The sequence below is a fragment of the Citrus clementina genome, unplaced genomic scaffold, assembly GCF_000493195.1.
Source record: "Citrus clementina cultivar Clemenules unplaced genomic scaffold, Citrus_clementina_v1.0 scaffold_8, whole genome shotgun sequence".
NCBI classification, from domain to species: Eukaryota; Viridiplantae; Streptophyta; class Magnoliopsida; order Sapindales; family Rutaceae; genus Citrus; species Citrus x clementina.
Genome location: NW_006262022.1, coordinates 663,137 through 677,545, shown reverse-complemented (window position 1 = coordinate 677,545; position 14,409 = coordinate 663,137). Strand labels below are relative to the sequence as shown.

General features: G+C 33.1%; 2 protein-coding genes across 3 annotated transcripts; both read right to left on the bottom strand.

Annotated features, from left to right (window-relative positions):
- Positions 1–2,847: 2,847 nt before the first annotated feature.
- On the bottom strand, positions 2,848–6,006 carry LOC18034077 (F-box/LRR-repeat protein 10). 2 transcript variants are annotated; one of them, XM_006422455.2, is made up of 4 exons: positions 5,726–6,006; positions 5,194–5,399; positions 4,939–5,032; positions 2,848–4,494 (listed from the first exon to the last, which is right to left on the bottom strand). In XM_006422455.2, the coding sequence occupies exons 1-4, from the start codon at positions 5,897–5,899 to the stop codon at positions 3,043–3,045; spliced, it is 1,926 nt and encodes a 641-aa protein (XP_006422518.1). In that variant the 5' UTR covers positions 5,900–6,006; the 3' UTR covers positions 2,848–3,042. The 2 variants fall into 2 exon arrangements, with proteins under 2 accessions (XP_006422518.1, XP_006422517.1); XM_006422454.2 differs by lacking the exon at positions 4,939–5,032.
- A 1,189-nt stretch (positions 6,007–7,195) lies between these two features.
- LOC18033694 (heterodimeric geranylgeranyl pyrophosphate synthase small subunit, chloroplastic) lies at positions 7,196–9,412 on the bottom strand. Its single transcript, XM_006422450.2, has 2 exons — positions 8,880–9,412; positions 7,196–8,181 (listed from the first exon to the last, which is right to left on the bottom strand). The coding sequence occupies exons 1-2, from the start codon at positions 9,216–9,218 to the stop codon at positions 7,516–7,518; spliced, it is 1,005 nt and encodes a 334-aa protein (XP_006422513.1). The 5' UTR covers positions 9,219–9,412; the 3' UTR covers positions 7,196–7,515.
- Between the last annotated feature and the right edge of the window lie 4,997 nt (positions 9,413–14,409).

The following is a 14,409-nucleotide window of genomic DNA, read 5'->3' as shown; positions in this document are numbered from 1 at the left end:
TTTTTTCTTTTTATTTTTAAAAGGTTTAAAAAAGTTTTAATGTCGAAAAGAAAATCTTTAATATCTGGTTTTATAGAGGGATTTAAGAGTACATATTAGTCTAATAATTTTTTTACTTCCGGAGCCAACCGGACAAGGACCAGATCATTTTCATTTTAATATTCGCAGTTGATGATAGGAGCAAGTGGCTTACACGTGGATTTAATAGATCAGTTTATTTATTTGTGTATCATGGGCCCATATTTTAATAATGGGCCATATCTTCTTGTAACTACTACATTGTTGTCATAACTTAAACAATCTTGTGAGGTAATATTCGCGTGTTACTAGAAGTTCAACTGTAACGTCGCAAAATCTATAAGTCTTTGGTCCAATGGGAGAAATCTTACACTTACAATATTGAGTGTAAGAGTTTGAGCCTCCGTAAGAGTATATTATAGAGGTTAGTTTCAGTTCTTCCTCAATTATTAACTAATTGAGTGAAGACAGTCTATCCCTTACGAAATGTGAGTGGAGTAGACACCTCTCGAACGAAATGTGAGTGGAGTAAGCACACATCGAATATTAAAGAGGGTTTAAAGTATTTTGACAAGTACTTTAGTGGGTTAATGTATGGCGATGGTTCCAGTTGTTTAGTACGATTGTAAATATTGTAATTGTAATGTCTAATATAATATCAGTAACAATCTATGTATAACAAAATTAAAAAAAAAAATTGTAACGCGGCAAAAGGTCTTGGCCTTGGGGATTAATCACATGCATTATTTGCGAATTATATTATAAATATGAATTGACTTGTTAGGATAATATAATTTTTTGCACGCATGAGATTAGGATATCAATGTTATTTCAAAATAAATAAATAAAATAAGCGAGAAAATGAGAGTTTTTTTTTTTCCCCATAGTCCAAACCCCTCTTAAATTATTTTATAATTTTATACTTTAAATTTTCATTAAAACGAAAATGACCTTCTCTTTTAGCTAATAAACAACAAAAATGACATTACTTTGAATAGGAGGTAACAGTGGTTTAGTGACAGCATGTACATGTGTTTGAAAAATGATTATAATTAGATAACAGTTTCTTGTTGCTAGACGATATGTCCAGACTGGAATTCACATTCTAATTTTAATACACGTGAATCACGATCCCAACTCGGCAATGGACTCTTGAAAAGAGACTTTAATATTGACTGAAGATATTATTATTAAGTATGAAGCTGCCTTTTTCTTTTCTTTTTTTACTTAAAATGGAAAAAAAAGCTATTTTGAAAAATTTACACCGAATATGTTTAAAACACACGTTAAAAGCATGCACTTAATTACAACTTTCTCTTCCCCTAATGTCAAATTATTCGAAAAAAAATAAATAAGCTGAAAGGTATTCTGTCAGCATCTTGTCTGCATCTTATTCATAATTTTATATAATTATCAATGTTCTTCAAAGAGTTTGGTGCATGGAAATCACCCGGCCATGGGGTATAGACTAACGAAAAAGTTCAAGTCCCCAGCTATGCGAGATTTAAAATTTTCTCTCGTTAATTACTATCTTTATATAGCGTATATTTTTCAGCTAAAAATATATTTAGTGCATGTTTGGTATGACTCGTTTATTAGACATAAGTATTCATTTAATGCCATAAGTCATTTTCAATTTTTTTGGTTGTTATTTGGTTATTTTTTTAGTAGAGTTTTTAAAAATTAAATAAATTATTTTGCCTCTAACGTTTCGAAGCTTAAATTTTAAAATTTTAGTGATTGACGTTGAAAAGTATATTTAAAATGTTAAATTATCTAAAAATATCATTTTTATTTGACAAATTTATTTTATTTTTTTAATAACATAACGTTATAAAATTTACTTGTTAAAGTCATTTTACAATTTTTAGTAAAAGCTCTCATTAACTATCAAACAATTAAAATATTTTTAATGAAAATTCCACTCGTAAAAATTCTATTAACAAAGGTTCTATTTAAATAAATTCTATTTAAAAAACTATGCTAAAGAAAACCTTAGTAGTCAAGAGACTAGTTATGTTATATTTGTATGGAATTAACTCTCATAACTCGCTGATTGTAACGCCAACAGATTTTAAGTAATAAACAATTTGATGAAGAATTGAAGTGGAATCTTTTGCCATCATTGACAGAAATGATCTTCATAGATCTTCACAGTAATAATTGATGCACAGAAAGGAGACAAGCATCACTTTCATGGCCACCCCACCCAGCATAAAAATATAAAAGAAGCAAGATAATGAACATCAATGAGGGCCTAAAGATGAAATAGGAATCCACTTTAAATATTCCTTTGAACAAAGTTGGTGGGGGCAGGCACCAAGAACGCAGGATCAGTGGATCACCATCAACAATTTTTTTTCTTTTTTTTTGGGTGTGGATAAGGTTACTAGTCAACAAACATTATTATCATTTGTTATAACTGATACCTTGGATTGGAGCTTCACCCACCAGGGCTTGTCTCGTCAAAACGCAGTGACATATAAACATAAAATTCTAATTTTGATTGTCGGCAGAACTCGCCTTTTATTTGACGTAGGTTTCAAGCTATGCTTGGTAATCTCTAGACTACGTTATAACTGTAACGATTTAGACTCTCACTAAACGTATAATAATTGTAATTTCAATAGCAGATATGTGAAATTAACAGAGAGCACACTAAAATTGCCAAAACAGGAGAGTTGAAGAATCTGTGCACTAAAACACATAACTAAGTAATGCAACCGCTTCAATGATCTACGGCTCCGCAAGATTGTTCCTATGCACGATATGTTTGATTAAACATATCATAGCAAAGCCTGTTTCATTTTTAATCATTTCGTAGCAAAATGAAATCCTATGGAGTTATTAGCAAAGAACTACAATCAACAGTGTTCAAAAGCGAAAGCAAACTCAAGGCTTTGCGAAATTTAAACACAAATTTACATGTAAGAGTTAACAGTATGTAGATATACACAATCAATGAAAACTGATACAAGTTACACGTACATGCATACATACAAGGTGAAACCTTATCTTAGCAAATTACTCCATTGGTTCTGCATTGATTTCTGCATTGGCCATCTCCTCGTCGTTGTCACTCTCGTCCTCTCCTTCCATAAGCCACTGCTCAAGTTCGTCGACCTCATCATAGTCATGCATGTACATACCATCAGAGTTATCCCACTGGTCAACACCCAGTTCCTCACCACGGCAAGCCACGTTCAGGAATGGTCTACTCCTGGCTAAAGCATCTAAGATATCTCTATTTACACTCCCTGTCACTCCCAACCATCTCAACCTTGGAAAGTAAGGTTTCTTTAACCACCGGAATGCAAGCTGTGTTATGCCACCACAGTTATAAAGATCCAACAACCTTATGCTACTACCATACCATCTGTCGTCATCAACCAGCATTGAGGCCAGTGCAATAACAGAGGTGTCACCTATCAGCGGACATTGTCGCACTCGGAGTTCTGAGATTGGCACCCGACATGTTGCCAGTGTCAAAATCCCATTATCGGAGAGGTGTGGGAGATTTGACAGATCCAATTCTTGAAGCTGCAGTTTAGAAGTGCCATCAAACAGAGCAGAGATGCATTTGTCTGTGAGTCTCTTGCACCCTCTAAGAGACAACTTAACTAATGAAGTTATGACAGTGAGTCTTAAATAAGACACACCCACATCACTTATATCAGACCCATCCAATAATAAAATCTTCAATTGAGGAAGGGAACTGATTGCTCGAAGGGCTTCGTCCCCAAGGTTTTTGCAATCTCTCAAGTCAAGAACTTTAATACCTGTGTTGGATGCCAAGCTTTTGATGGCATGATTGGTTAGAAGATTACACCATCTCAAGCAAACATGTGTCAACGAAAGAGAAGTTGCAGAGATGTCATGGAAAACCAAATCGGTCAACTGAGTCCCATGAGACACCCTAAGCTTGTATAGGTTAGAGCAGGAATGCAGAATTGTCTTGAACCCTGTATCTGTAACACGACAGAAGCCACCAAGACAAATACTTTCCATGCTTGCACACTTGTCAGCCATTAAAAGAATGCCGAGATCATTAACTCTTCTAAAATAGGTGATGAGGAACTCCTGGCTCCGGATGAGTGAGAGGTGTTTCAATTTCCCATGTTGATTAATCTGTTGAAGGCCAGAGTTTGTGAGATCAAATGTTATCCTTGGTTCTATAAGGGGAGCATCTCGAAGATCCAAATGTGTCAAGGAGACAAGTCCTTGTGATATTGTGCCAACCATAGCATCAGTAATGTAGTCAACTGAAAGGCATAACTTCTGAATGCCTGGCAATATGGATGGTCGAATTTGGTTCGGTGATTGATGGGGTTCGACATTTGGGCTAAGCAATTCGGTCACCATAACAGAAGATATGTAGCCGATCTCAAGAGAAGTTAGCTTTTCTGAAGCTAAAGCCCAAACTCGAGCAAAGTTATGACGAAGAAAGAGTGAGATGTCAAACATTAGGATCAATGCCTACCAAAACAATCACAAAAACATTAGATAACAAGTAGTGGATGATCCAAAAATGTCACAGAAATTTCGAGTGCAAAATGTAAGATGAAAAATTAACATAACGTATCTAATACAAAGTAGATAAAAACATCAGCTGCGTAGAATCTAAGGAAACTTCAGCAGGTTCAACCAATTTTTTTTTTCCCTTTTTTAATATATTTAACCAGAATATCAACCAAATAGCTTCTTATCAACCAAATAGCTTCAAAGGAAACTTCATCATGTACAAAATTCATTTTTGTTTCTTAGATAATATTTTAACAGAAGTAGAAGAAGCTGATCAAATCCATGACTAAACCACCAGATGGCCCTGAAATCAACTGATCCATTTCAAATATCTAGACAAATTGTTTTCCCTATATTTTCCATTCACTCTTTTATTAACTACTCCGGAAACTAGCTTACTTCTAATTGAGGACAACCATTGAGCAACTCCTCCAAATCAGAGATATGAATAGACCGTCCCCTCTTTTCAGCAACAGAACCCAAGTACAGGGACCTGAAGGAAAGTTGACATAGAATCCAATAACAAGGTTGCTAATAATAAAGCGAAGCTAAATAAACTCATATATTTCACCATAATTATAGCAACAATGCGTTCTAGATCACAGCATGCGACTATTCTTATGAGGATAAAAGAGATGGGAATGAAGAATAGACCTTAGATCCTTGCATTTCCCTCCGATCTCAGAAAGCAACTTCCCACTAAAATCTGCACAATTATGCAGACAAAGCTCGTGCAATGTAGGCCGAAGCATAAGCTCAATGGCTGAATCATCAAGCTTACCACAATCAACCTTTAAGCTCCTAAGATATGGATTTGGTGGTAACAAAGGCTTGATAATTTCCGTCGACAGTGCAATATCCTTCAACGTAAATCCACCAACAAAGATCAATTCCACTTCATAAACGAAATCAACTAAAAAGAAACCAGAACCCACATAACTTCTCTTGAATTAATTTCATTCCAAAACAAATATAACATGCAAATAATTTGAGACTCTTTAGCTTTGATTTTCTTTCATTCTGCCCCCCACAAATTTTCACCAACATTCATATGAACCTCTGGGGTTTTCTCACACATGCTTTATTCATTAGAAGAAAAAAAAAAAAACCCACAATCAAATTAAGCAAGAAAAAAAGATAAAACTTTGATAACCAACAGCTGAAACGGCATAAACAAACAACTTACAAGAAGATGGAAACTGGTCAGAAAAGAGAGGATCTGAGCGGCACAGGCCCTGAAAGTACTGCAAGTAGCAGCAACGGAGGAGATCGAAGCCACGTCAAGCTTTGTGATTATGGTACACAAGAGAGCCGCAGGCAGCTGATCTAGGCTCTTGCCGCTGGTTTCGGCAGCGGCCATTTGCCTTTGCTTTCTTCTCTCGCAGACTCGATCTGTTGATAATTTGATTGAGTGTTGTTTTAAAGGAGAGGTTTCTTATCGGGTTCACTTTGGCTCGGCTTACTATGCTGACGCTGAATAGTGAATACTATGAATGTACTAGCAAGTAGTTGACATGTTAGATTTGCTATGTTATGAAATGGGATAATCACAAATACATCCTTTCACTTTATACTTTTCCAAGTAAGCGTATAGTTTGTTGATTTTGTATGAAATAGGTCACTTATCTTTATTTTACTTGGCCGCATTATCCTTTCAACCCTGACCCCCTTATCTTTTTCTTTTTTTGGATAGGGGGTGTTAATTTGTGCTATCGTATGAGGTTTGTGTTATGTCAAATTTAAATTAATATAAATATGACTTATTTATTATTCATGTCAAAATATTTACAGACACCACAAAATTGATATGATTACTAAATGAATCATTTTTATTAGACATGGCTAGTACAAGATACAAAATTGATATGATTACTAAATGAATCATTTTTATTAGACATGACTAGTACAAGATGAATGCAACTGCATGATTAATATCTAATTAACACTAGACATGGATGGGTAAATAGATAAATATTTTGACATAATACAATAGTAACAATATAAATAATATTCGTGTTATAAATATTCTTGTAGATTAAGATATTATAATATGAATATATTATGCTTCATAAATGAACTGCGACAAATAAGACACGATCATTGATTGTGTTAATTTCCTTTTGAACTTAAAATTTTGAGTATTTCAGTTGTTACACTAATGATTTGGGACCGATTTTGATGCAATGGAAAGATTCTGTCTTTACTGAGAAATTGCAAGAGTTTTAGGATCCGCTGTAAATATCTGAAGACGATATTCATACGGTAACTGTATTTGGAGTTCAGTTAACATCATTACGTTCCGTCCTTTGTCAACCGGGTTGGGTTGCCCGTTGGGCTGTAAAATGGTCTTTACGGGGATTGCCGGAAGAGTGGTGCCGCTGCCACCCCTCAATTTATCTTAAGAAACCCCTTTCTCAAATATAACTAATAAATCTCCAGAGGTTGTAGAGAGAGAGTCGAATATTAGTTTAAATAACTCTCTCCCTCTCCTCTGCTTAATCTTCTTATTCGTCTTCTTTTTGTTTGGTTTTTAATCTTAATCCAATCAGAAGCAAGGTTAAAATTGTAATCTTACAGACAAAGGGGAATCTTTTAAGACTTTGATTGAAACTTTGAAAGGATCTTAAATTCCATGAATGAAGAAGAAACAAAAGGATCTTAAATTCCTTCCTTGTTATTATATACCTCATTAATTTTTGTCAATGTCCGGCAAACACAATGTGCTTTTCTTTGACCCACATAACACTCTACAAGAGACAAAGTCACAATGCAGAAGTACAGCTACAAACACACAATCAAGTACAAGTTTCCTCCTTCAAAGGAAGACAGGCTTTATGTCAACCAGTTTACTGGTTAACTCAACTCTGTACTGTGTATCAAACTGCGAGATAATTCACAACAATCAACATTGTCCCAAAGCCCATCATCACCAATGCTAAATTCGTCCTCCTGCAGCATAATGCACAAAGGCTGACATCACCTTGAATCAACAACAGAAAATTCTCTATCCGCAGCATAATCAATAAAACTATAAAGCGGTAACACGTTGTCTCCATACTTCTTGAACCTATCCAATTCCTCTTTAGCCTTGGCTCTAAGTTCCTCAGCCACCTCCATAGCCTTCTCAACCCCGTAGAATGCCACATAGCTCTTCCCCTTCTTTTTCTTCTTCTCTTCATCTCTTGGAGTCTGTGCCTTTGCTTCCAATATGTCATCAACTACTTGGTATAATACCCCAACAGCTCTTCCATACCTCCGCAAGCTCTGTATCTCATCATCATCTGCACCAGCCAAGAACCCACCACACACCGCTGAGCACTCACTCATTTCACCGAATTTTTTCTCCTGGACAAATTCAACCAAGTTGGGTTCACCCTCAAGATCAAGGAACTGCCCGGCAGCCATGCCAGTGGACCCCACAGCACGGGCAATCTCAGCAATCACCCGAAGGACACGGGGCTCAGGCACGAGATGGGGGGGTGTGTGGGACACAATGTGTTGGAAACCAAGGGGGAAGAGTGCATCCCCTGCAAGGATAGCTATGTCAACACCATAGACTGTGTGGTTTGAGGGCTGACCTCGGCGAGATGGGTCATCATCCATGCAAGGAAGATCGTCATGAATCAATGAAGCAGCATGGACCTGTGATTAGAAAAAGGGGATAACCAATGCAAATACTCACAGCCATCCTCAGACCTTGTTATCCAACAGAAACATATTATTGAAATACTATACTTTTTTCTTAAACATCTTGAAATTACCAATATCAAAACTCGGATAAAATTTTTGCTGCAAAGGCAACAGAAAAAGCTTCTAAAATATTAAGAAATTTTTTTTTTTTTTTTGGTTGGCTGCACTAGATTGAGCCTTGAAACTAAATTCACTAGAAGATGTCTAATCGCAATTTCACTGTCAGATTGCTTAGAACACCAAAAATTAATGCATAAGAACAAGGAATGAGAAGCCTTTCACCACAATAGAATAAGCTTTTTAAATCTTTCTTCAGCAATTCTTACATGTTCAGAATCCTATAGGTATCATTCTCATTTACATCAAGATTCTCAAGCCTATAAAACTAAGTGCCACAACCAAACAGAATTATGGGCAAGATTCAAAGCACAAAACCATAAACTTTATCAAAACACTTATCAAATTCTTCATCGTCCCACTCCCACGGCAATTATAAACAACCAACACAAAAACAAGCCAACTGAAGATCTAATTCAACATCTTCCGATGCCCAAAAGTAAGCCCAATTCAAACTCTTCATAACCAACACAAAAAGAATAATAATAAAAATGTCAATAAACAAAAACAAAAATGAGCTGCACAAACCGTACCATTTCAAGAGCGCAAGCTGTGGGAAAAGCTGCAATCCGATTAACACCAAAGAGCTCGCAAGCTGCCACACACATGACAGGCGGCGCCCGCTTAGTTCCCTTGGCTAACACCGAATATCTCATGGATTCATAGATCTGCTCTGGGTACTTAACTGTGATTGCTTTTTCCAAATTCTGATCAATTTCAGTAATAAGGGTAGTCCAGTAAGTCTTCAAATCAAACTGGGTGGATCTCAACTGGCTTGCAGCAGAGACTGGTAAAGACGAACAACGAACGGGGAATTTTCTTGGAAGGCAAACACATGGCGGGTTTGCTAATAATGCTGATGAAAAAATCATTTTTTTTTTTAAAAAAATTGTTTCTTTGGTGTTTTGGAGTACAGGTTGAATTGAAGCGTTTGTGATTGTTCCGGCGTAAAGATTTTAGCATAAGGAAACAAGGATGGAAATTTTAATATATCTACAACGTGATTTCAGTGATAGGGGAGACGGCAAAATGGAAAACGATTAGGGATAATTACACTTGAATCCCTTTATTTATAGAAGTTCATAGTTGTTACCCTTGTGGCAAAAGGGTTCTTTAGTTTTAGGAAATGTCTTGTTATAGAAAAAACTTTTTATAGAAAAAGAAAGTTGGTGTTTCTTATATGAAATTTTAAACAATGTATTAATAAATTTTTAGGTCAACAATACATACAGAAAGAAATAATTTTTTAGGTCATTAAAATTGTATTACCCAAAGAGTAGTATAAACCTAAACTTTTAGGTCATTATAATTGTATTATCCAAAGATTAGTATAAAAGTCGGAGGCAATGACGGAGAAATTGATATAAAAATGAAATTTTTAAAAATTATTTACCATAAAGACACAGCTAATCAATTATAAACCCATTGGATCAATTCAGAAAGAAAAGAAAACAAAAAAAAAAAGAAGAAGAACGAAACCCAGTGTTATTATTGGTCATCACCTTCGTACATGACCCTTCTTATTGACATAATTAATTATTAAACACATATGATATTCAGTGATTCCCTTTCACACTTTAATTAGAAGATAACATGAATAATAAATTTTTAATGTTATAGTGAAAGATTAGTGCAACTAATAGGTTTTTATCGCTATAATGGAAGATTAATTAATGCAGCTTAAGATTTTTCACCTATCTGAATCAATTGAACATATAAACTATAATAAAATTTTTCTATAATTATAATGTTCAGACAAATTATTATTTTTAGTATGAGAAGGCAATGACAAATTATTTTACTATATTTAGTTTTATATTTTGGGAATATAAATATTTTTAATTATTTAATGAATTGTATAATTTTTAATTAATTGAAAAATTATGAAAATATAAGGTAATTGTCAAAATTTTTAATCAATTTTGAAATTTTTTTCTTAATTAAATACAAAATTAAGAAAATTTTTATTGTAGTTTGTATATTCAATTGATTCAGATATATAAACATAAATTTTTACACAAAATCTCAATCTTTAAATCATAATTAATTTAATAATTGAAATTAATGTGAATTTAAATTTCTTTTGTAATAAAAAAACTAATGAAATTGGGCTGCGCTAAAATTAATAATATTATTCTTTGTAATTATTATTAACTTTTTTAAATTCTACTTTCCTTGTTTCTCTACTTATCTATTCCTAATATCATCTTTTGAGCTTATTTGGGATTGCTTTTAATAGGTTTAAAAGTGATTTCAAAAATCTAAAAGTTAATTTTGGTGTTTGGTAAAAATAATTAAAATCACTTTTGTCAAAATCACCCACTTCTACAATTGAGTTTAAAAAGTATGGAAGGAATAACTTTTATATTTTGATTTTAAGAGCCAATTTTATCCTTTAATACAATTTCATAAATATTCTTAAAATTATTACCTAAACCCTAGAATTATCCTTATTCAAATCAGAAACAAAATCAATATTTTAATATTTTTTTAATTATAATTCATGTTTACCCTATTTCTTCTTCATATTTTACATTACATCAACAGTTCCCTACAACAAAGAGACAGGATACAATAATGTTCCCTACAACAGCGAAATATTTATTAATTTGTCTATAATAAAGTATATGAGCTAAAATATTTAGACAAATACATAATTAAACTAAAAATTTTCTATAATCATATTGTTCAACCAACAAAATGAATAAAAATTCACAAATGAAAGAAATGACCAAATATAATTAAACTAATATATATAGACTCTTCTACATGTTCTTAAAATATTCTTTATTACTCGTGACTCTTTCATTCAACTTATACTCAAGTTTATTTCCATATAAAAGCAATTGTTCCCTCTTAATGATTCTGTTTATGGTTTTCTCATACCATAATTTCTGCCCTCTACCAAGGCGACTAGCTTGTCTTCCATTTCGAAGGCTCGTGTGAATATTAAGTACTGAGGTTTGCCTCATTTTTGAAGTAAGATGGCGCTTCTCCATTAGTTCAATTTCACACCTCAACATATAATGTGTTCGAGGGATTCTCGATCTCCTTTAACATGCGAGCCTTAAAAACAAGTGTATTATCATCATCGTGTAAGGAGTTTATGAGGACTCGTTGATAATAATCCCAGTTTGTATACTTAATATACACTTTTCTGTACATTAAGCGGATAAAAATGCCATATATGTCTTCTATATTCATGCATATAGAACGATTATGGTCCATCTTATAATTCTCCATTTTCTTCACAAGCTCTTCATGAGATAAGTTATTATTAGTCTCAATTAGATCCATAAGTGAAACCCAAGCTCTAATTGTCATTAATCTCTCTTTCTCAATCCACAATTTTCTAACAGGAGGCATCTAAGACAAATAACACAAAATTGATATTAGTAATTGTTAACAAATGACTAAAATACGAGATATAATCAAATTTCAGCCACTTTCCATGAAAAACATATTTTCGAGCTCCCACTAGAGCGAAATATTTATTAATATATAATGCTCATCCAAGAAATAATATATATTTTGATCCAAATTTTATTTCAAAATTAAAAATTAAGAAACTTTGATTTTAAGTTAAAAATAAATAGAAAATTAAATCTCGGATCAAACGGCACCCAAATCAGAGTCCCGAATAGCAAGATATATTGAAAATATTAATCTGGACGCATTATACCACACACACGGTCAGGCGCGTGCGCAATTGCGCATGCACATAATCAGAGAGTGGGACCCATGCACCACCTCTTTCAGCTTCGATGACGTTGGGTCTGGCGCCTTCTGACTCGATTTTTTGTCATGGTTTCAATGATGGCTTTAGATTTTCAATCGGAGGTCAGAGTAAGCTGGAATCATCAAAAAACCAATTCTGGTACTATTCACCATCTTCTCCAAAATTAGGATTTGGAAAAATATACACCGTCCACCCGTTTTTTCCAACTTTTTCAAAAATACAATTCTGTTTTTTTTTTAGCTGGAATCCACCTAAAGTTACTTTTGGTTTCACTTTTCCACTTCCGTTTGGAATCCGTTAAGAAAACTAACGGAAACTTAAAAAATATCCATTTTACCCCTCAAAACGAAAATAACAATTTCACCCTAAAAATTGGCAAAAATAATCAAATTAAATCTAAATATTTTCCCCATCGGTTAATAAAGAAATTAATTCCACAACCATCAAATGCATGTTTTTTTTTTTAAATATGCATGTAATTAGAATGCTAAATTATAATAGTAGTATTAAAAATAGCTCAATCTCGCAAACCATCAATTGAATTTAAAATAAGTAGATTTTTATTATTTATTGAGGAGTAATGATACAGCCACAAACTATTGTACAAACTTATTTTGTATAAACTGACGTGGCACTAATTCATTGGTTGAATGAAAATATAAAATAATGAAAACAAGTCATATGGGCCAAGTGATATTTAATTCAACCAATCTTATCATGCCACATAAGTTTGTACAAAATAAGTTTGTACAAGAGTTTGTGGCTATATCATTACTCTTTATTGAGTTATAATCTCTAGTAGTTAAGATTTTTTTATACTTCATTAACGTACCAATAACGATATTTATCATTAAATCTGATTATTTTAGGCTCTTTTTAAGGTGAAATTGTAATTTTCGTTTTGGGGGTAAAATGGTCATTTTTTAAAGTTTCCTTTAGTTTCCTTAACGGATTCCAAACAGAAGTGGAAAAGTGAAACAAAATGGAACTTTAAGTGGATTCCAGGAAAAAAAAAAAAGAAAAAGAATTGTGTATTTTTGAAAAAATTGAAAAAAACGGGCAGACGGTGGATATTTTCCCTTAGGATTTCGGAATTTTGTAACCCTAATTCGACCATATTCATATTTTGGCTATAACTTTCTCGTTTTTAAGTCCTTTTTTAACAAATCACATATCGTTAGAAAGCTCTTGAAAAGATCTTTCCAATGATATATAACACAGAATGCCAAATTTTCTAGATCAAAAGTTATGATCAAATAAATATTTAGGTCTCATGTTTTAATTAGGGTTTATACAGATTAAACCCTAGGTTGCATTTATGTCCATCAATTCCAGAATTTTTACAGTGATTCTAGCATTCCAGAATATAAACTGAACGCCACCAGATTATATATTTCATGAAAAATAATTAACACATAAAATTCATACATTTTTCATGAAATAAACTCAACCATTCATACGAATCCAACACAAAAAAATGCTTTGATACCAATGAAGGAAAAAAAATTAAGGATTTTAGAAATACATTTCTTCTCGAATTAAGTAGTGGAATAATTGAGTGTTGGATCACGTTAATGGTCAGAAAGAAATCACAAGCAGAAATCCTCCTCTAATAATAGTATAAATGCCTTCTTTCTGATGAGTTGTTCAAAGTTCTTATTCTTTCTTCTCTCCTTTTCTCTCTCTGCTCTTCACATTCTGATTTTTTTAAGGGAGTTTTTATATATCTTGGAAACTAACATGGGAAATTGATTTTAAATCAATTTCTTTCAATTCCCAATAATAGGGATGGCAATGGGGTGGGGTGGGGTGGGGTGGGGGTGGGGGTGGGGTGGGGTGGGGGTGGGGGTGGGGGTGGGGAGGCCTACTCCATTTCCCACCCCGTTAGAAATTTTTGCCTCCATTCTCCACCCCATTTCTCAATAAATTTAGTGGGGTGGGGAATGATTTCCCCATCCACACCACATTCCCCATTCATCTATTTTATAATATGTATAAATATATTATTTTAGTAAGTTAAAAATTAGAGACTTAAAATAAAATCATCATCATATTATAAAGTATTTAAATTCTTTTAAAAAAATATCTAAAAGTTTGAAACAATATCTTAAAATGATATTAAAAGTGAAAAATATTTAAAGAGCGTAGCACCTTAAAAGAGAAAAGAAAATATAACAATGTTTCATAGTTGAAAAATATTATAGGATTTTCTTTCATTCATATCTTGTTTATATTGCATAAAAATTAAAAAAAAATTATTAATTGACATTATAATTGATAAAATAAAAATTATTAACTAAGAATTTAAAACATATTTATATATA